This window comes from Podarcis gaigeae (genome assembly GCF_964106915.1).
Source record: "Podarcis gaigeae genome assembly, chromosome: 4".
NCBI classification, from domain to species: Eukaryota; Metazoa; Chordata; class Lepidosauria; order Squamata; family Lacertidae; genus Podarcis; species Podarcis gaigeae.
Genome location: NC_139677.1, coordinates 82,056,407 through 82,078,742, shown reverse-complemented (window position 1 = coordinate 82,078,742; position 22,336 = coordinate 82,056,407). Strand labels below are relative to the sequence as shown.

General features: G+C 46.0%; 1 protein-coding gene across 1 annotated transcript; it reads left to right on the top strand.

Moving 5' to 3' along the window:
- Window positions 1–594: 594 nt before the first annotated feature.
- Window positions 595–5,111, top strand: RASL11A (RAS like family 11 member A; the record flags this gene model as incomplete). The annotated part of the gene is given in 5 exon segments (XM_083734875.1): window positions 595–625; window positions 628–945; window positions 2,116–2,172; window positions 2,927–3,006; window positions 4,120–5,111. Coding segments are annotated over 5 exon segments (939 nt in total). The 3' UTR covers window positions 4,573–5,111.
- Between the last annotated feature and the right edge of the window lie 17,225 nt (window positions 5,112–22,336).

The following is a 22,336-nucleotide window of genomic DNA, read 5'->3' as shown; positions in this document are numbered from 1 at the left end:
GACTAAAACTGAGCAGGTGTACAGCACACCTGACCGCAGCGAAACTGCAGTGTGAAATGTATTGTATTTCTTGTTAAACCGCAGCCATGATTTCTAAATTCTATCTACATCAGCTAACGCAAATGTTGCACAAACCTGTATCATCTTTCATCCTCCTTTTTGGAGATGCGTTTCCTTTACCTTTTTTTTTTTGTTGGCTTTGCCTTACTGGGTCACCCTCTGCCTTTTGGGAATATGTGCGTGCCATAGGAGCAGACTCCTAGAGACCAAGGTCCCCTCCAATAAAATACTGGAAACCCCACCTCTCCATATTTTATTCACGTAGGCACTCCCGGCGCGTGCGGAGCGGGGGGCTCCCATTCATTCACGCCCATCCATGCCGCAAGCCAGGATCCAGCCGCGGCTCCCCAATAAAGCGCGCCCCGACACAAAACTCCCTTGTTTCGCTGCCGCCGAAAACCTTGTCGCGCCACTGGAACCTGCATTGGAATCGCGGGCATCTCCCACGGTCTGCGCTGGGCGGCGCTCGGCGCGGTGCGCGCACAGCTCCCGGCCCTCGTGCGCACGCAGCGCCGGCCCTTCCCCTGCCCATAGATGGAGGCGAAGGGGCGGAGACAGCTCCCGCCCCCCGCCGCCCGGCGCGCTTTAAAGGCTCGGCGGCTGCGATCCGGAGCAGAGGCTGGAGCTGGGAGCCTGGTTCGCTGTCCTTCCTCGCCTCGCCTCCAGCTGCCCTCTGGAAAGGTCGCCTCGCCGCCGCCGCTAGCTGCGCCCCTCCGGATTCGTCTTCGCCTCGCCGGGCGCGGGAGGAAGGGGAGCCTATCCCTATGCGGCTGTCCATCATGTCTCACAACTACCTTTTAGCTCCGATCCAGGAGTGCCCCTCCGACTACCTGGTCAAGGACGTGAAGCTGGCTGTGCTGGGAACGGGGAGCGTGGGGAAAAGCGGTAAGCGCCAAGGTCACCGCCGTGTCGGCGGAGGGGCTGCTGCAAAGCGGGATGGAGCCGAAGCGGGGCGGGCGTGTTTTGAATGCGAAAGGTCCCGTTTGCCCCACCCTTGTAATCATAGAATTGTAGAGGTGGAAGGGACCCCAAGAGTCATGGAGTCGAACCCTCTGCAATGCAGGAATCTCAGTTCCTGGTCAGTGTGGCCACTCTGGACCTAGATGCATCCTTGGTTTGATGTGCTTATAAGGCAGCTGCCAGATGCTGGTGGACTAACTCAGTCTCTCTCTCCCCACCCGGCAACCCGATGCTCTCCAGATTTTGTGATCTACAGCCCCCTTCATTAGCCGTGCTGATGGGAGTTGCAGTTCACAACATCTGCATTGGCTGCCCTTGTGCAGGCAGTAGTAAGCAGTGGGGGCAGGGGGGTGGGGGCAGGGTGAGCCGTCCACGGGGGTGCCGTGGCAAACCACCCAGGGGGGTGGCGTGGCAAGCTGCCCATGGAGTTTGCCTGGCAGGCACAAGCCCCACTCTGCTGTTTTGGGCAGTGCAGGGCCCATCACTCCCAGGAGAGACGCATAGCTTGGGTGTGCTGCAGGCCCTTACCCTGTGGTAAGTGCTACCCCACCCCCTGTGGTGTGCCATGTTGTCACCCCCTCAGGGATGACACCCAGGGCGAACCGCACCCCCCCTCCGGTAAGCGGGAAGGATAATTTTCCTGGCTTGTTGCAAGGCAGCCACCTCTGTTCCCAAAGCCATCCACATTTCAGCCCTCTTGTCTCCCAGAATGAATGAATGAATGAATGAGTGAGTGAATGAATGGCTTCTGGGGGAATGCTCTCCTAAAGCCACGGAGGCATGTACGTGCAGATCTTCTCCTGACACAAAGAAGCTGCGAACATATTCAGGGAAGAGAGTTGCTTTCGAAGCAGACTCTACACGCCTGTTGCGTTATAGGCGGGAGATGCCTGCGCTGGCAAGCAGGCGTCGTAGCTAAGGAGACCACACTCATTTTGCTGAATGCTTTGTGTAGCTGCTTGTAGCAGGACATCATCGCAGCCCCCACCTTTTTTCGCAAATGCTATTTTTATCAAAGGGATGTGTGTCGTTTGATGCGTCTTCCTTTGCCACCTGTCACCGCTAGTAAACCCAACAACTCTCATTTCTTTTCAGCTATGATTGTACGGTACCTAACCAGGAGGTTCATTGGAGACTATGAACCCAACACAGGTGAGCCTCTTTCTTTCATAGAATCTCTCTGTGAATCTGGGTCTGGTGCTTGTGGGGACCATGCACATATAGCCTTGTTTTGCTCCTCTGGAATGGTTCCGTTCCAGGAAAGTCTGGGAATCATCTGTTTATGCTTCCCATAACACCATCCAGCCCTTCTCCTGTGCTTCTGAGGACAGGGAAGAAGCAGGATTGTGGTTTTCTTTTTTAATATAACCTTATAATTTTGCAGACCCTAGGTCTAGTGCGGTGAGACTAAGTCTAAGACTAGAACTGGAGAGATCCAGTTTCTGATTTCAACTCTGCCATGAAGCTTCCTGGATGACCTTAGGCAAATGACTATTTGTCAGCCTAGCCTCCCTCGCAGGGTTCTTGTGAGGATAAAATGGGGGAGGGGAATGAAGTACCTTGAGCTCATTGGAGGGCGAGAGATATAATAAATAAACACTAACAAATGAATAGAATCACACCCTTCCGCCAAAGAGCCCAGGAAAGTGTATGTTAGTTTTTATCTTCACTGCAACATAAAAAGGTAAATGAGGCTGAGAAATTGTGAATGGCTCTTGGTCACCCAGTGAGGTGCCTGGCTAAGCCTCCCCAATTCTCTGACCACACCGGTTCCTTTTATTTACATTGCACCCCCATGGAGAAAGAATGTGTTTAACATCAGTTCCCCTGCTTCTTTATAATATAACTCCTACCTCCAAATAAAGTGCAACAGTTTTTAAATGAGCTTCTGTTTTTCTTTCTCCAGGCAATCTCTATTCAAGGCTCGTTCACATTGAAGGTGACCAGATTTTCTTGCAAGTCCAAGACACCCCAGGATGTATTGAGGTACGGAAACAATCATAAATATGTCCATTCTGTCGGCCTTTGAGGTTTGATTCATTCCATCAGTAGATGTGATTGTTGCTGAGAAAATTCCCATTGATAGGAGTAGGCTGCTATCTTTCACGTTCATTGATGCAATCTGCACATTAATGCAAATGATGTTCTGTGACTGAAATCCAATGGTTTAAAGGTTTGGAGGAAATAAATGGAAAAGATTTGCTGCATAGAATGTGGAATTGCTCGGCAATTGTCTGTGTCCACAATCAGCAAGTAACCTGTAGGCATTTCAGAAGACCCACTGTATTTTCAAGAGGGCTTAATTCAAGCCAGCATTTTTCAACAGTTGTAGAGAATCTCCTTTGCACGCAGAAGATCCCAGGTTCAATTCCTGGCATCTCCAGGTACTGCTGCCAGTCAGTGTAGACAGTACTAAGCTAGATTCACCAATAGTCCGACTGCATAAGGCAGCTTCCTATTATTGCAGTCTTAGAAAGGATGCTCTCGTAGGCTGTTTAGAAAGTGGTGTGACTTTTGCTACGTTTCATGCAGAAACTAAAAGTTCTTCAAAGCTCTTTGTTTCTGCATTATGTAGCAGAGTCGCACTTCTTGCTGGTTGGGGGTCAAAAGCCACCACAGATGAAGACCTACACATTGCCTTTGGCAATTTCTTCTAGATGCAAAAGCATCAATGGTCAGGCTGGTATCTGATGAGTCTCTAAACCTGTTGCGCACAGCCATTCCACACGTGAGAAGCACACATGGCACAGTTAACATGCGCCAGTGTCATGCACCCTTTGTGAACATGTGAACTGGCTATTGGCTAAGACAGCCTCCCCCAGCCTCCTCCCTGGTGCCCTCCAGACACTTTGGACTACAATTCCCATCTGCCCTGACCGTTGACCACGCTGGCTGAGGCTGATGGTATTTGTAGTCCAAAGCATCTGGCAGACATCAAGTTGGGAACAGCTGTGCCAGCAACAGATTTCAAGCTGGATTTTCTCTTTCCAAAGCAACCAACCCTCTTCTTATTTGGGAAGGCATTTGATATAGTTGCTGTTGAAAAGTTTCCCACTTGTATCTCATTTATTTAAGTCTATGTGCTCTTTTTCTTTGCAGGTGCAAGAAGATGTTGCACAGATGTTGGATTCGCTCTCCAGGTGCCTGAAGTGGGCAGATGGTGTTGTCTTAGTCTATTCCATTACAGACTACCATAGTTACCAGTCCATCCGTCCCCTTTATCAACACATCCGGAAGATCCGTCCAGACTCTAAAGTCCCTGTTGTCATCGTAGGCAACAAAGGCGACTTGGCTCACTCCAGACAGGTCGCAGCCAGTGATGGCCTGCAGCTGGCCAATGAACTGGGCAGTGTGTTTCTAGAAATCTCCACCAGCGATAGCTGCCAAGGTGTATGTGATGTATTTCAGTATCTTTGTAAAGAAGTGAGTAAGTTGCACAGCTGTGGCAGCGGAGACAAAAGGCGGTCGTCCCTCATTTCTCGACCCAAATCACCTAACATGCAAGATCTCAAGCGACGTTTCAAACAGGCTTTATCGTACAAAGTCAAGTGAGCACCAACCTTGATGTCAGCCCCCGCTGAACAGACTGTTTTATAAAACATACATTTATAAGAATAATTTATTTTTGTACTGATTATGTTTGTTCGTGCATTTGCAAGTATGCAGATTCCTTGCATTACTTTTGTATTAATTGACTCTGCAGCCCCACAACTGAGTGCTGGATTGCAAGAGAATGAAACTGTGAAAGAGACAGTGCCAATATGCATATCCCTCTGTTTGATAGTGACCTGCTCTTTAAACTTAGGGCAAGCAAAGTTGAAAGTATTTGGATTTCACGTTTGTCAAACTTTGTTAGTCTGAACTTGGCTTAAATGAGAGTATTTCCATTTTACCAGATGGTGGCTAGGGTTGCTCATCTCTCTTTGAGCCTATTCAAATACACATTTAAATCCCCCCTTAAAAAAAAAAAAGAATTTACAGACTGGTGTTTCATTCTGTATGTAAACACGGGGAAAGAATTACAACTGATTTTGTAAAATGCTGCAAGGATCTGAGTTATACAATTGCAAAATAAAACTATTTAAATAAAATAATTAAATATCACTTTTTATGTGTGGAGCCCTCCCCTTCATTTTCCAGAAACCCTTGTTATATTAGCAGATTGAAATCAGGCCAGATATAGGCCAAGCTCCATAGAACTACGTAACTAATTCCACTAGCCAAATGAAGGTACTTTAAATTCTTGAATAGCAGTCTCTAATACCGTCTAGGTATTAGAATCTAGGGGAGCGGGTGGTGCTGTGGTCTAAACCACTGAGCCTCTTGGGCTTGCTGATCAGAAGGTCAGCGGTTCGAATCCGTGCAGCAGGGTGAGCTCCCGTTGCTCTGTCTCAGCTCCTGTCAACCTCACAGTTTGAAAACACACCAGTGCAAGTAGATAAATAGGTACCACTGCAGCGTGAAGGTAAACAGTGTTTCTATGCGCTCTGGTTTCTGTCATGCTGTATGTTGCACCAGAAGCAGTTTAGTCATGCTAACCACATGACCCGGAAAGCTGTCTGTGGACAAACGCCGGCTCCCTCAGCTTGAAAGTGAGATAAGCGCCACAACCCCATAGTCGCCTTTGACTGGACTTAACTGTCCAGGGGTCCTTTACCTTTACCTTACCTAATACTGTGTGGTAAACTGCTTTTGAAAAGTCCTTTCAACACTGGTTCGCAAGATGACTGAAAGCGCCTGCTGTTCAAAGGGGAACACATGGCAGAAACCCAGCTGGGCATACCAAAAGCAACTCTCCAGATGCCAGGCTTAAGCTACTATCCCTAGGCATACCTGCTTGAGACTAAGCCCAGGGGGACTTCATAGTAAGCATGCACAATGAGTCACTGACCTATGATGCACATTGTAAGTAGGTACTCATCTCTTTGGCCTTCAGAGTTTGCCGCTCAGTCTTGACTGCATTTTGTATACCTGATTCATACTATTGCTAATACTGGAGTATTCTCACAGTAATTGAGATTTACCCAATTTCTATTTGTGGATTGTGCAAAATCACTGCAATTCATCAACAACATCTTGTTCGGTATATTTCTAATGATACCATCTTCCACGGAATTATCCATCCTTTATAACATGGGCCCTAACTATATTGAGACTGCAGACTTTAGAAGCATTTGGGATTGTAAATCCCATTAAACTCATAGGATTCATAGTCATCCAAAGGATTTGCATCATAAGTCATCGTAATATTCCTACTTTGATTTCACAGCAGTACATGTGGCTTCATGGAAGATGCTGCATCAAGTCCCTTGCTGGGAGCTTTTGAACAGAGCTTTAGAGCAAAGCTTGGAAATAAATGTAATATGTAAACAGCGAATATCATGATACAATAGCCTCATTAGGTGTAAGCAGTGTAATCTCTCTCAGCCTAGCTTTTTGCTCTGATTCCAATAGGATTAACTCTCTTAAATGCGAGCCCAATGGTCCAATAGAGTAGCCTTTTATTTTGAAACAAGAGTTCAGTGCCCTAGCTTACCTCTAGCCCATTATATTTTCAACATAAAAGAATAATGATGGTTGGCTTGCCATTATCAGACTTTCCCCTGCCTTTTAATAGCTGTGTGGAAGTCAAATCAAGAGAGAAGCCAGAGGCAGATTTAGGGCAGTGTGGCTGGTTCCGCAGCAATACAGGGTTGCAGATGCTTTGGGACTACAACTCCCATTATCCCTGACCATTATTGACCACCCTGGCCAGGTCTTACGTGTGGGAAGGGTTTTAATGGATAGGAGAGGGCATACTGATGGCAATTTACCTCTCCTGGCACCGCATGTCTGGGTTAAACAGAGTTTCAAAATCCCCTCCATGGCTGCAAAATTCAAAGCATAGGAATTAGGCCATAAAACTTCGTTTTGAGCAAGTCCAGTGATGAAGTAAGCCGGCTTTCCCTTTCTTACCCCGCTTAACAAAGAACCAGGCAACAACTTGTAAAGTAAGTTCAAAAATAAGATTTACTTACCGGTACTTTATAATCATGCATTGGCTCACAGCAATGGTAACAGTAAAGGCTATGCCGGCAAAATGCTTATATTTACAGCAAAACCAGCTTCAGGCATGTTCCTGAAGAGAGAGAGAGGAACAGGAAGTACTATATGCTCCTTCATCTCCATAGTCCTACTTGTTAGGATCATCCTACTTGCGTGTAGGACCCTGGTAGAGACGCATGCCCAACTGGCATGTTCTCTCCCTCCTGGTCATTCGTTTGGGAGCTTCCAAAGCTTTCTCCAGCCCGAATATCACAGCGACTGATTACAAGAGGCATCAGCACACTTAAGATTCTGCTGAGTATTTGCAGTTTGCATAAGAGAACTCAGTAGCACAGCATTTTGGCTAATCTACTTTTATTTACATATAATACACTTGGGAGCATTCTGACTTAGCTCCTTTCTCTTTCTCATCAGACAGCAAAGAGAGAAAGAACAAAGGACAACAGTCCCAAATCAGAGAATGCAGTAACACCAAAACATCCTGTCTCCGTCACTTCCCACTATGTGGAATGAAAACATACACCATCATGTGATAGACAACAATCTCATGACTGCAAACACGGAGCAAGAATCCTAACACTAATTCAGTATAAGGCAGCTTCCTATGTCTCCATGAAAGCTTTGAAGCGAGAGGAAAAAGGCCAGCAGGGAGAATATTGCACTCCTTCATTCAACACTGCATCCTCCTAAGCTTATTTTCCCTAAAGGGAAAAACAAACAAACCCTTGTCTGAGCAGTTACACAGATTTGCATGTAAAGTGCCTTCTGTCCTTTCTAACCTTTTCTACTTTAAAATCCATAAAGTATTTAGAAGCAATCTGAGAAGTATAAACATAGGGGTGGGATGCAATTGCAGCCGTAATCATGGGTTATGCTGCATGAAGAGAAAGCAAGGGTTTCTCCTCCTCCTACGAGTCGCTGAAATTGCATTTATTATGGTGGCGTGAAAGACAGACATGTTATTCTCCCTTTGGAAGGGAAGTTAATGGGATGTCTGCCTTACACTCAAGCAACCCCATTGCCCTGGTTTAACACACTCAACCGCACTTTCTGTATGGTTCATTCCAATTTAGAAATGAACTCTGTATTCAGGAGAGATGGGTGTGTGATTGCTTTGGGAAGCATAAGCAAAGTGGCAGATGGGAAAGCTGGAAATGGTTAGAGAGAGAGGATATTCTTTCTGCAGCATGTGTGGGTATTTCTTTCGTCCTGGTCTTACCTCTGGTCAGATGCCTTTTGTGAGTAGTCATGATGGTATAGGAACCTCCAATCCACAGTCATACCTCACGTTACGTCCGCTTCATGTTACGTTCTTTCAGGTTACGTCCCGCGGTGACACGGAAGTACTGGAAAGGGTTACTTCCGGGTTTCGCCGCCCGCACCTGCGCAGAAGCGCAAAATGACGTCATGCCCATGTGCAGAAGCAGTGAGTCGCAACCTGCTTGTGCGCAGACGCGCCACTGCGGGATCCGCTCTTTTCAAGTTACGAACGGGCCTCTGGAACGGATCCCATTCGCAACCAGAGGTACCACTGTATCTGCTCGCTAGAGACAAAATGTGTGGGAAATGTTCACTCTACAAGAAAGACCCATTCCTTCAAACCACCTTCAGTTCTCTTAAATTATGGCCACATCCACACCATGGACTTAAAAGCAATCTTATACCGCTTTGCCAATGACTTCCCCCCTGAAAGAATACTAGGAACTATAGTTTGTTAAGGGTGCTGAGACTTGCTAAAAGACTGCATGGAGCTACGTTTCCCAGTGCCTGTAACAAATTACAGCCCTCAGCAGGGGTGCCAACTTGAATAAAATATTGGGGAGGGGGCAGATAAGCCCCGCCCTGCATAATCGATCACATGACACAGTGCATGCAAAGCATTTGTTTTCTCATGAAAATTGAGATCATGCCTGCCTCTGGTTACAATTGAGGAACACCCCCCCCCAAAAAAAAAGAAATCCAGGAGGAGGTTGAAATTTCAGTCTGGCATGCCAACCACATTAGGATGCTTGCCAATCAGTGCTGGTTATAGAATCGTAGAATTGTACAGCTGGAAGGAACCCTGAGGATCATCTAGTCCAACCCCCTGCAATAAAGGAATATCCCCATATGGGGATCGAACCTGCAAGCTAGTCATTATCAGCACCATTCTCTAACCACCTAAGCTATCCAGCTGAATGGTCATGTCAGCACCATCAGGCACCCATCCAGGCCCACATTTTAGCAGGGGCCTACTGCTGACCACCCTCCAGAACCCCTTGGCTTTCTTTGTCTTTGCCGCTATTGCTGCCCATTGTCTTCAAGCATGCAAGCAGTGACAGGAGCAAGGAGGAACACCTGGTTGCCTTTCCATCGTTCCTGGGCCATGGTGCTGATTGGGCCCAGGAGGAAATGGCATGTGAATGGGCTATGATGAAAAGCAACAAGGAGGTGGGTCCTCTCAAGGAAGGAATTCTGAAGAGCACACCTTGCCAAAGAACCTCTCTTCAATAATAATAATAATAATAATAATAATAATAATAATAATAATAATCAACCCCACCTGGAATTAACACTGCATGAACACAATTTGGACTGCATAAATGAAGCACACACCATGCACAGAGTGGCTACATATGAATGAAATTTTCCCTCCCAAAGGCTGCAATCATTAGTATATTCTATTGAAGCCAACTGGAACTTGCTTCCAAGGCAATGTGTGGAGGACTCAGCCATAAATCCTGCAGAGACTCTGAGTGGCGGTTGTCATAGTGACAGATTCTACTAACCCAATGTGGTAGCCAATGTTCTGTTGTTAAAAAAATAAATTGTTAACTTTCTTTTCAGAAAACCCCAGCCATGTATGAGCATCATACCATTGCATTTGTTTAGCCCTCTGCAAAAGAATAAAAATAAAATTCTGATGACCAAGTTTCTGCCTGGTTCTATTCTCAAAAAAGTTGTATGGGGGGCTAATTCAACCCACCCTCTACATTGGGGTGAGGAAACATGTCTGCCTGGTGGGCCGGGTTTTTATCTCTCCATCCCTGCAGAGCCAGTTTTAACAAATGGGCTGCCCCACACACTTCTCAGCGGCCTGATGCTATAGTGATGTCAGATGCCACCGCTCTTTGAAGCTCTCTGGACTTCGAAGCACGTTGCAGGCCTATTTCAAAACCCATTTACAAAACACCTCCGTGCTGCTCTTCAAACCTCCAGGTTAACATCTCCAAGCTGACTTACACCCATGTGAGATTCATGTGCGTTGCTGTTTTGCTTATGCAAGGGTTATGCCAGATACCTTTAAATGGTGCATCTGAATCTATTTCCATATTCGTTGCCCTTGGAGAACAATACTCCTGGAGATGACTGTACAGACAATGTGATTCAGCCTCGCGAAAGTATGTAATACTCTTCTGGAGGTAGCAGCTCAGGATGACAAAGCGGTAACCATGGTGTGCGAATACAGAAAAGTTTAGCCTAAATAAATAAATAAAATACTACTGCGCTATAGCCTCCTCATAAGTGAGTAATATCTGTAGTGATCTAAAAAAGAGAGAGAGAGAGAGAACGGCAGTAGCATTAAGAAAATTGCATTATTTCTTGATGATGAGAAATCTCTTTCTGTTATTTTACTTACCTATCATATTTGTACCCCATCTTCTCCCAAAGGGATTCAGGGTTTGTAAAAGGAGAGAGATGATATGATGCTCATGGTATCCAGGATGCAGTGCAACCATGAATCTGGGGAAATCTGTGGGGGCTTCAGGGAATTCTTCAGATAGCTGGCCTAGAATTATTGGTGGATTCAGAAAACCCAACACCTAGGTTTTGCCAACCCCCTAACATTTATTAATTAACATTAAAAGGGATGCAGGTGGCACTGTGGTCTAAACCACTGAGCCTAGGACTTGCTGATCAGAAGGTTGGCGGTTCGAATCCCAGCGACGGGGTGAGCTCCCGTTGCTCGGTCCCAGCTCCTGCCAACCTAGCAGTTTGAAAGCACATCAAAGTGCAAGTAGATAAATAGGTACCACTCCGGCGGGAAGGTAAACGGCATTTCTGTGCACTGCTCTGGTTTGCCAGAAGCGGCGGCTTAGTCATGCTGGCCACATGACCTGGAAGCTGTATGCCTGCTCCCACGGCCAATTAGACCTAATGGTCAGGGGTCCCTTTACCTTTACCTTTTAACATTTATCACTAAGCACTCATAAAACGTCTTTCTGCGATGTTGAGTCCCTGATTATTGGCCATATGATATAAGGTCTGAATAGAAGGTCTAGAAGATGACCCTGGAGGGCGATGGCTTGTATGAAGGCTGCAGTTCTCATCAGACGTGTTGAAGGAACTTCCATTAGCATTAGTAAGTGGAAACCGCACCATTCCCCTTTCGCATTCTAGCTGAACTTGCTGTCTTGTGGGAGTTTGTTCCAACAAGCTGGAACTGTTCTTTTCAAACCACTTGTGTCTCTCTCTCCATTAACAGAAATCAATCCCCTTTCCAATGAAACCCACAAATTGTTTCTGCCTTTATGACCTTGTTTGTGCAGCAACTGAATGTGCCAACAGCACCTCCAGAAAAATGAGGGTTGGTTGTTGTTTCTTGTTCAAGGCAGATGAAAGTCCTTTATGACTCCTACAGGCTTCTAAAAACCAGACATCATTTCATCTGAAACCTTAGAGTGAAAACAATGATTGCTTATTTGGGGGCAACTGGGGGGGGGGTGTCCCCCAGTGGACAAACCAGAAGATGCACTTCAAGATCCCATAGAACAGGAATGGAGATTTTTGATTTGTAGGAAAAGGCAATGGAGGCCAGCTGATGGTGGCTGGAGACAGAGCCCAAAGTGGGCAGAGCTGAGTTTGCCTGAGTCTTCAGGATTACACAACAACAACAACAACAACAACAACAACAACCATAATTTATTATTTATACCCCGCCCATCTGGCTGAGTTTCCCCAGCCATTCTGGGCGGCTTCCAATCAAGTGTTAAAAACAATACAGCATTCAGTCCTTTTAGGGGTGCTTTCAGACTGTCACTTTTCTTGGGTAGAATTCAGTCCTCTACGGACTTCCGTTTTATTGTGCTTTCAGGATGTCAGGCAAAGTGAAGGGTCTGAAGCAAACCAAATTGCACGTACCACACAACCTGACTTGCAGCCCCTAAGTGACCCTGCTGCATTCAGGTATGGTGGAAGATGCCATCCCATTGCCAGGCTAGCATTTAGCTGCTAGTCTCAGGGCCCCTCCAGTCATCCCTTCATGCGATCATGATGATTTGTGTTCATGATGCTGCTGGAGAGCATCACACGTGATCCTGTGTTTGTGCCTGTTTTGGGACAGCCATACTGCTTCATTTCCAATCCATGCCAATCCTTTAACTTCCCGCTAAAATCCCCCTACTTCTCATGCCAGAAACATACTGGTTAATTTTTGTCTCACTTTTGATGTGCTATAGGCAGTGGCGTAGCGTGGGTTGTCAGCACCCGGGGCAAGGCAAGCAATTTGCGCCCCCTAACCCATGGATTTGCGCCCCCTAACCCTAACCCCCAGGTGTTGCGCCCGGTGCGGCCGGCCCCCCCTGCACCCCCCACGCTACGCCATTGGCTATAGGCTCGCTGGACAGCAGTGATGTGGTAGCACTGGGGAAGCATCACAGAATGAGCAACAGAGCAGAATAAATCCACCCTAATGCACCATTATTGTGTCCATAGCACATTGTAGAGTTGCTCTTGGCATCTGTGTGTCTCGAGAGACAATGGAGTGTGTCTCGGGGTGTGTGTGAAGTCAAACTGGTGCATTTGCAGCACCCAAGTAACCTCCCCCGGGCTCAAGCTTGGGCAGTATGTATGGAGGTCCTGGGCTGCCCAGATGAAAAGATCCCCCTCTCAGCCTCACTGATGCAGTCAAAAGCAAAACAGAGCAATACATTTGGCACCAGCTTGGCTGCAAGAGCGGCCGGAAGGAGGACTACAAGGCAAAACAAGTCTTAGGGATTCCACTCAGGATTTGTGTAAGGCTTCCTCCTTAGCTTTTTCTCCTCCCGAAGGTGTCCTGCAAGGCAGCGGAGATTTAGGATCAGAGTTTTCCTTCTGCTAGATGGGCTCACTTCCCAGGTTGGCAAGCCCCATCTGACCCTCACTTCCCTCTGCAGCACATGCAGAAACCACCTTCTTGACCATTGGACTCACGATTGGTCTCATCTGCTCCATCTGCCAGAGCCTGTCTTCACATGCAGGGAAGTCCCTAACTTAAGGTTACCAGATTTTTTTCACAGAATCAGGGGACACTTTTTTTTTTTTGGAAAAGAGAAAAAAAAGTTTTGTTTTTTTTTAAAAGAAGAGAAGTAATATCTTCCCCTCTGTGGTCTCCTCTGTCGTGTGGCCTGCCTCTGGGCCCCGGCCTGCTCTCTTGGAGCGCTAGCTGCCATGGAGTAGGCTCGGATTGGGCCTGAGCTCGGCTATGTGTCCTTGCCCTGCCAGTGCTCTCCTACCACTCCTCAGCAGCAGCAGCGGCATGGCAAGGTCGGGGCTCCCCTCTTTTTCCTCCTTCCACTTTCTCTCTCTTCCTTCTCCTTCTCCTCTCCTCCTTCTCCCTGCGTTGGCTCAGGGGTTGTCCTGGCCCCAGAGCACCGCTGAACAGTCAGCCAGGTGACCGGGCACTCTTGCTCCCAGCTCGATTTGGGTCGCGGTGTGTGTGTGTCAGCAATTCCCCCAGTTGACGTGCTGGACGTCTCCGGTTTCCCCTTGGCAGTGGCGGCGGCAGCGGCAGTCTTAGAAGCCTGGAGCCAGCCCGGTAGCGCAGTTGGCTCTGGCTGGCTTCAGGAGCTGTTCACTGTCGTGGTGCCTGCCATTTTACCTTGCTAGAAGTCCTCATATGATGTGTCTTGTGCTGTTGAACCAATCATGCAACGTTCATTCCCTACTAATAAATCTACAACACTTAAAATATAAATCCAGGGACGTTAAATGAAATCCGGGGACACGGATTTTGTCTGGGGACAGATTTGTAAATCTGGAGACTGTCCCCGGGAAACAGGGACATTTGGTAACCATACCCTAACTCACTGGAGATTTGAGACCCATCAGCTACCCTCACCTGGTTTAGAGGGCCAGTCAAAGTTGCTTCCCAGGGTGCGGCCACTGTTTCATGTTGACAGCTTTTAGGAGCCACCAGTGAGAGCTGAATGCAGGGAGGGGCGTCAAATTTTGGCCTTAATACACCCCCCCCAATGTACAACAAAGCAGTGTGTGGCCTGCAGGTTCTGTGTCAAAGTACTATTGTGGCCCACTTGGTGTGAAAAGTTGGACCGCCCTATTCTAAATATATAAATATTCCCACCCCCTCCCTCAACTTCTAGTTACAGGCAAGACAAACAGTTGAAGGCATTCAGTTCTAGCCTGCAGCGTGAAATTGAAAAATATATGTCTGCGCAGTCAAAAAAATTATTTGTGGTTTCAATCCTCACGAAACCTTTCATCTCATGCTAAAAATATATCTGAAATAAAATGCACCGTAAAGAACAAGGAACACTGAATGCAATTAGGTTTGAACAGAACTCTCTGTACATTCAAATAAAGTCTTCTTTATTTATTGCCTTTTGCCTTTCAAAGACCACTTACCTTGCTGTGAGCTCTAAGGGGTGTGCTTTATTTACAGGCTTTGTGTCCAAAGGGTTTTAGAAATAATCTTACATCAAAATATATATTTTACTCTCTAAATAAAAGAATTTATTCCATTTCTGCTCTAGACTTTCAGGATAACTATTTATAGATTTTCACTGCTACCTGGGCCCATTTCTTTTGTAAACTAAGATGATAATAAAGGTTAGCACTTCAAGATGCAGAGATTCCTGAGTGTAGTTTAATACTGAAAGACTATGAAAGCAGTGTACATTTAAGGGAGCAATTTACTGAAGTTGTGGAGTGAGGTTTAAGCAACAATTTCACTTTCAGCAAAGCAGTGCATGTGATAAGGCATACAGAAGCATCTTAAAATAAACCCCAATCTTCACAGTAAACAATAAGAAAAAGAGCTTTAATCCTTTAAATTGAAGATGGGAAATTGCAATATGAAACTGTCTTGGAGAATCACAGGATTGTACAACAGTGATGTAATTGGTCCTTTAAGTCTACATGAAGGAATGGAGAGCTTGTGGCCCTCTATAGGTTATTAGACTCTGACATCCATAAACCTGAGCCAGCACAGCCAATGGTCAGGGATGATGGGAACTGTAGTCCAGCAATATCTGGAGATATTAAAGTAAGTACCATATGAGCTCCTCTTGGGACACCACAAATAGAAGGGCCATAGCTCAGAGGTAGAGCATCTTCTTTGCTGTTTTATACTGAATGAGACCATTAATCTATCTGATTCAGTATTGTCTACACTGACTGGCAGCAGCTGTCCAGGATTTCAGGCAGGTATCAGGGACTGGCAGGATGCTGACGAGTGTGCACCGGGGGAAGGGAGGCTGAAGTCTGCTGGCAGAATCCGAGATCAGGGAGAAGAGTTGGTAGAAGAAGATTGGAAGAAATTTAAAAATTATTTACAGAAACATTGTAAAATTAAAGAATGTCAGAAGGTTGCTGGAATGAAGTTATGTGGTTTTAGCAGCAATGTTATAGAATTACCGTATTTTTCGCTCTATAGGACGCACCCGACCATAGGACGCACCTTGTTTTAGAGAGGGAGAACAAGAAAAAAAAATCTCCCCCTCTCTGCTCAGCGCCCCTTCAGCGAAGCGGCAGGAGAAACGGAGCCCCTTCCATTTCTCCTCCCGCTTGGCTGAAGGGGCGCCGTGCAGCTCTCCCTCTCTGCTGAAGCCGGGAGAGCAAGACTCTCCTGGCTTCAGCGAAAGGAACCTGAAGCCTGTGGAGCACAGCGGGAACTCGCGCTGCGCTCCGAAGGCTTCAGGCGGCTATCCCTGAAGCCTGGAGAGCGAGAGGGGTCGGAAAGCGAAAGCAACGTGAAGCCTCCAGAGCGCGGAGGGAGCACTCCCTCTGTGCTTCGGAGGCTTCGCATTGCTATCGCTGAAGCCAAGGAGCCTGCATTCGCTCCATAGGACGCACACACATTTCCCCTTAATTTTTGGAGGGGGAAAAGTGCGTCCTATAGAGCGAAAAATACGGTAAGTGAATCTGGATTAAGAATAGGTGAGAATGTAAAGATTTAAAATATTAAGATAAATTATTAAGATAAAAGCAAAAATAGAAAGGATTTGTTGAAACAATTATTGAATTAGAATACAAAAAAGGGAGGTGTGAGGAGGTCAGGGAAATAAGCAAATGAAAGAAAGGATATGGAATGACTGATTTGTTTTTTAATTATCTTTATTTTTCTGTACTCTGTATTTTTTGTTTCTTTTTTCTCTTTTTTCCTTTTTTCCCTTGTTCTTTTTACATTTTTGTAAATGCTTTGAAAACTTAATAAATATTATTATAAAAAATGGGAGGCTGAAGTCTGACTCAGGAGAGGGGGGCAGTAGTCTGTGGGGATCGGTACCAGCAAGGAGGCAAGAATCAGAGGCAGGGGAAGCTTCGGAGCTGGAGGAAGAGGCAGGCCAGGCAAGTGAAGGTCTGGGCGAATTCCTGGAGATCCACTGTTTGGGTGCCATGCAGCTTGCAGACGAAAGCTTTTCATGAGATTAAGAGAGTGAGGGAGTCCTTAGGTTTCAGGATCAAAGGTTTCCATGGGAGGGAATAAATCAGGGCTACGATGGTGAATATTGCAAATGTGTACCCACTTACCTAATACAGTGGTACCTCGGGTTAAGTACTTAATTCGTTCCGGAGGTCCGTTCTTAACCTGAAACTGTTCTTAACCTGAAGACCACTTTAGCTAATGGGGCCTCCCGCTGCCACCAAGCCACTGGTGCACGATTTCTGTTCTCATCCTGAAGCAAAGTTCTTAATCCAAGGTACTAATTCTGTGTTAGCGGAGTCTGTAACCTGAAGCGTATGTAACCCGAGGTACCACTGTAGAGATCTTTTGTACTCCAAGTGCGCAGTGTACGCCTTGTGAATCTGGTTAGACAGCACACTTTCTCCGTTGCACAGAAATGCTCGTAGATTAAGAAAAGAAAAGCACCCTGTAATTTATTGTTGAAAGTACATAACTTGGATAGAAAAGTCTATCGTGTTAATTTAACTACCTAATCTACAGAAGAAAAAGGCAGTGTCAGGGAATGGTCTGAAGACGAGGAAGAAGAAGAGTTTGGATTTGATATCCCGCCTATCACTCCCCTTAAGGAGTCTCAAAGCGGCTAACATTCTCCTTTCCCTTCCTCCCCCACAACAAACACTCTGTAAGGTGAGTGGGGCTGAGAGACTTCAGAGAAGTGTGACTGGCCCAAGGTCACCCAGCAGCTGCATGTGGAGGAGCAGAGACGCAAACCTGGTTCACCAGACTACAAGTCTACCGCTCTTAACCACTACACCAGACCACACTGGACTGGGGAATGCATTCTATGGCAGACCAGCTTCTCTCCGATAGAGAGCTGGAGAGGGAAGAGTCCCCACCCCCGTCCACAGCATGTTCAGAAGCAGAGAGACAGAAGCCGAGCAGTTTAAAGAGGAGTTACCCGGTTTCAGGATAATGACAAGGGAAGCAGAAGGGAGGGGGCAGCTAGTTGAGACGTCACCACGGACTCGGAGTTCCGAACATATCAGGGAGCAAAGGAGCCAGAGAGAGGAACGAACTTCCTGTTAGCACCCAAAATATTGCGAAAGCTGGAAGGAGGATTAGACTAGCCAACTGACCTCCTTGTGGAGAGCTGTGTATATGTGCTCGCAACATGATGCTGTAATAAAAGGTTTATAAATCTATCAACTCCTTGTTAACTCTTATCTGTGAAGTTACCAAAGAGAGGGGTGGACTCTCCACGCCTGACAGGCAGCCATTTTATGCTTCTTTGTTCTCAAAGGATAGTCCCATGGGGACCTCTCATCTTGAGGTCTGAGAGTGAAGTGGGAGCAGGAAGAGGAGGGAGGGTGTGAACTGGATGCAACCCAAGAGGATCAGTCTAAACATCAAAAAGATAGAGGGGTCAGCTTAAGAGGTCAAAGGTATGGAGAATCTGGAGGTCCCTCACTCTAGCTGTCTTAACTTATGATAAAGTCATCTTCTGCGAGATGAGTCAAACTCCCAACAGAAGTGGGCATCGGAATCATTATTGTGAGATTTGTGAAGCACTTCATACATCAAAAGCGCTATAGACATTAGTTTGGAGATATTTCGTTTTTCAATAAACCAAGAATGTCACGTGGTTTGATGTTACATCATGACATTTCTGTCGATGTGTGAAAAAGAGCCTTTGTATTTCAGAAGCAACAACAAAGAAGAGGGGTAAAGTTTCTTCCAGTCAAAAATGAAACAGCAATCATTTCACCAGTCATGGAAGAATAAGTCCGGAAAGATTTATCTTTAAAGCAGAAAGTCATAAAAACGAACATTAAGCCAGTTTTATGCTTCTCCAGTAAATACTTGCACAGCGGGGTAGCCTTTATGGTTGTGGACAGGCAAAACACATTACATAATTTCAGCTATGAAGAAAGTGGGGTGGAATACTATAAATCTGTCATCTTGGGCGTAAAGCTATACCTTTATTGATTCCTTCAAAGCAGAGCAGAGCAGAACAGAACGAAACTTGGAGGCAGGGGAGAGTACAACATTTCCAGCTCTTTAATGATGATGATGTGGGGGGTGAACAGGATACAGGGAGAATGACTCTTCCATTGCCATTCTTGAAATTTGGATCAGGCTTTGGACAATCATGCAAGCACTAGAATTTGCTGCAGCTCAATTGGTCTCCTGCTCCTCCTTTCAAAACCACCAGAATATTGTAGTTACCATAGTGCCTGCCACAAAAGCAAGCAATAAGACAGAAATGTGGTCCATTAAAAAAAAACAGAGAGAGAGAGAGAGAGAGAGGTTGATCAAGGTATTCAATGGAAAATAAAAAGCATGCCACTACTTTGGCCAAGTCCTTTTCTTATACAGTGGTACCTCGGGTTACAGACACTTCAGGTTACAGACACTTCAGGTTACAGACTGTTAACCCAGAAATAGTACCTCGGGTTAAGAACTTTGCTTCAGGATGAGAACAGAAATCGTGCTCTGGTGGCGCGGTGGCAGCAGGAGGCCCCATTAGCTAAAGTGGTCTTCAGGTTAAGAACAGTTTCAGGTTAAGAACAGACCTCCAGAACGAATTAAGTTCTTAACCCGAGGTACCCCTGTTATTACAAAACTCTGGCCTCCATCCATTCAGTCTTCCTTTATAACCCCCCCTGTTTCCTTAATGTCATTGTCAGTTTAATGATTGCCTCCCACAAATTCCTTAGTCAATTCCACCATATTAGGCTTGCCATTAGCCTTCCAAACTTTTGCAAGCATGATTCTTGCTCATGTTATCTACAGTCCTTTCGTTTGGAAGTTCCCTGGTATCCTTTGTTTATCCACGGAATTCAAAAGGCATAACAATGGGTCATTTAAAATGGAAACCAGCATCTTCCAATCATGTCTGGCCTTCCTGCATTCCCACTAGCATTTCCTCCAACCCTCCAGGCTCACAACTCTGGAAAATATCCATCCAGTGGATGGTGTTCTTTTTCCTGCTGCAAAAGCAACACTGGAGCTTGGGTCTCCTGGGTTCCTGGCTCCATTGCGCCAGCACATCTGCCCTTAAAGCATGCAGACATGGTGCGAATAGCGGGAGAACAACTCCAAGGCATTTGGACAACTTAGCTGTGAAAATGGCCAAGGGCTGCTGAAGTCTGCTTCTTCCCATTAAGGGAGATCCACATGAAAAAAAGCAGGCTGCAGTTGATGTAAATGCAGATGGTCATCTAGATATGCACCTACATTTTCCAGAGACCCAGCTAGCTGCATCTGGAGCCACTGGCTGTTGAAATATGACTAATTATACATAACTAGTGTTAGATCAGGGCCTGCAATTTCGGGAAACAGCGTACAGAAATCTCTTTAAACTGTCTGTGTCTTCGTGCGGAAGTGCCTTTCCCCCCTTTTTTTCCTCTTGGGGCGGCTGGGGGGGGTGAGGGTGAGGGAAGTCCTTATAAGGAGTCATCACACGGACCAGTCTTTCTGTGAGATAAATGTTTACCACAGATCTACTGTTTATCAAAGCTTTTTACAGATGCATCACTTATGCAAAGCCATGAGTCACGGCAAGTGCAGTCTATGAAATCGCTGACAGGCTGAATGATTTCCCCCCCTTGCATGACAATAAGGGTCAGTAGAATAATAGAATCATAGAATTAGATCACTAAGAAATGTATCACCCCAAAATGGTTTTGATTCACCGCAGGAACAATGAAGGGAAAAGGAGGGGAGAGAGAGGGAGAGAGATGAATTTAACAGGTCACAATCTGAAGCTTTTTATTGGGGATTTTGCTGCTATATGCTCCCCACGCTCTTTTAGAGCTTGTAAACTGTGTCCCATCTCAAACAGGCATGTGCTATTTAGGTAGCCGGTGACCTTCCATCCTATTTGATGTCAGTTTGTTCTGCAGTAAATGTGGGAAGAATTTTTATGAAATGCATGACTTGGCCTGGGGTGCTGCATGTCACAGACTGGTTATATATAACGGCCAAATAAACAGACATTTCTCAGCAATGGTGAATCCTTCAGTTTGGGAGCCAAGGATGACAGCACCATTGGGTTTCTTGGCAAAGCTTTTTATCTGTTTGCTCCCACTGAAGCCGGTAGCATTGACTTCTGAGTCTTCCTAGTGCTTTTCTGTTCACAAGCGGAGCAGAAAGCTTTCTGTTGTCAGGAGAAGAGATGAGGAAAACTGGATACACAAGGGCTGCAAGATCTTAGCATATCCCTCAAAGGAGAGATTATCTTGAACCTTAGAGTACAGCGGAAGTCTGGGCTGGAGTTAGATAAGGGGAAATCCTAGGAATGGCCTGGCTAGATCGGAAGAGATGACATAAATTATAAGGGCCTTCCACTGATCTCAGTTCCCGAGAAAATCCTGGTGAAATGAGTGGAAGTCAGAGATTTACAGCAGCTTTCCTTCACTTAGTTTAGCATTGGTGACCTTTGTTCAATAACCACAGAGCACAGATGTAAGGTATGAGAGGAAGCTCACATTTATACAGCATCCCACACCATGCACAGACCCTTAAATATGAATCAGGGCTGCAATGTACAGGCCAGAGATTTTTCTCAGTCTGTACCTCTGGATTCCAAAAGACACCAGGCATCTTGGAGGTTGATGGACTAAGATCAGCCTTATGGGAATAATTAACCCCCCTCTCTGGTGGCAGTGAGTTATTTGAGGGGAAGGATGAACTGAGCAGTGGGGTACTACTGTCTGTGAGAGCCAGGAACTCCCCTCAGACAGCGTGGGACCCAGGGCGGGTGGGAGGCGGCCATTGTTATGTATTCAGTGGTCTGTGTTTGCCTGAGCTTGAGTCTGGACTAAGGAATCTGAGCTCCTGTGTTCTGATTCGAGACATGATATCCAATCACAGAACATTTCAGGATCTGGGCCTCTGCCATTGGCTCTTAAACTCTGAGTCATGATTTACAGCTTGGAGGTTTAAACAGCCAATCATGTTGGGAGTGGCCGAGGCCTTCAGAAATGTATATAAGCAGTTACTTTGCCCCTACTGTCTAGTTTGGTTAGTTCAATAAAGGTTCTTGCTGTGTCTTGCCTCATGGGAACCCACCTACACTTCAGCCATCACACCATCTAAATTCTACTCATAGTAGGCCCAATGAAATTAATAGACCTAAGTTAGACATATCCATTATTTTCAACAGGTCTGCTTTGAGTAGAACTAACATTGTCTAGCCTGGCTGGAAGACTATAAGAAGTTGACTTATAGCAGGTCAGAGTAACTGCCCATCTATCCCAGTAATCTCTACTCTGGCAGCATCAGGAAGAGTCCTTTCCCTACCACCTTCCTTATTGCAAATAGCAAGAATTTGAACCTGGGGTCTTCTGCTTATACCATAGGACACTTAGCTGTTGATTTTTCCTGAAAGTCCTGAATTCAAATTTCACCTCAGCCAGAACCTCAGTAAGTAGAAAAGCCAATCCATCACAACGCCAGCCCACACCAGCAGTAAATAACACTGCTCTTGCTACCTCACGGAGCTGCAGTAAGGTCTGCCAAAATGTCTGTGAAGCACTCCAGACACTGAAATGTGCTATAGTAATTTTTATTATAAAGCAGAAGAACAATGTGATTATTCTGTGTATGTGCATAATAATCATCGTCCAGAGACTCTGGAGTAACTGACTGCTCCAAAGCACAGCA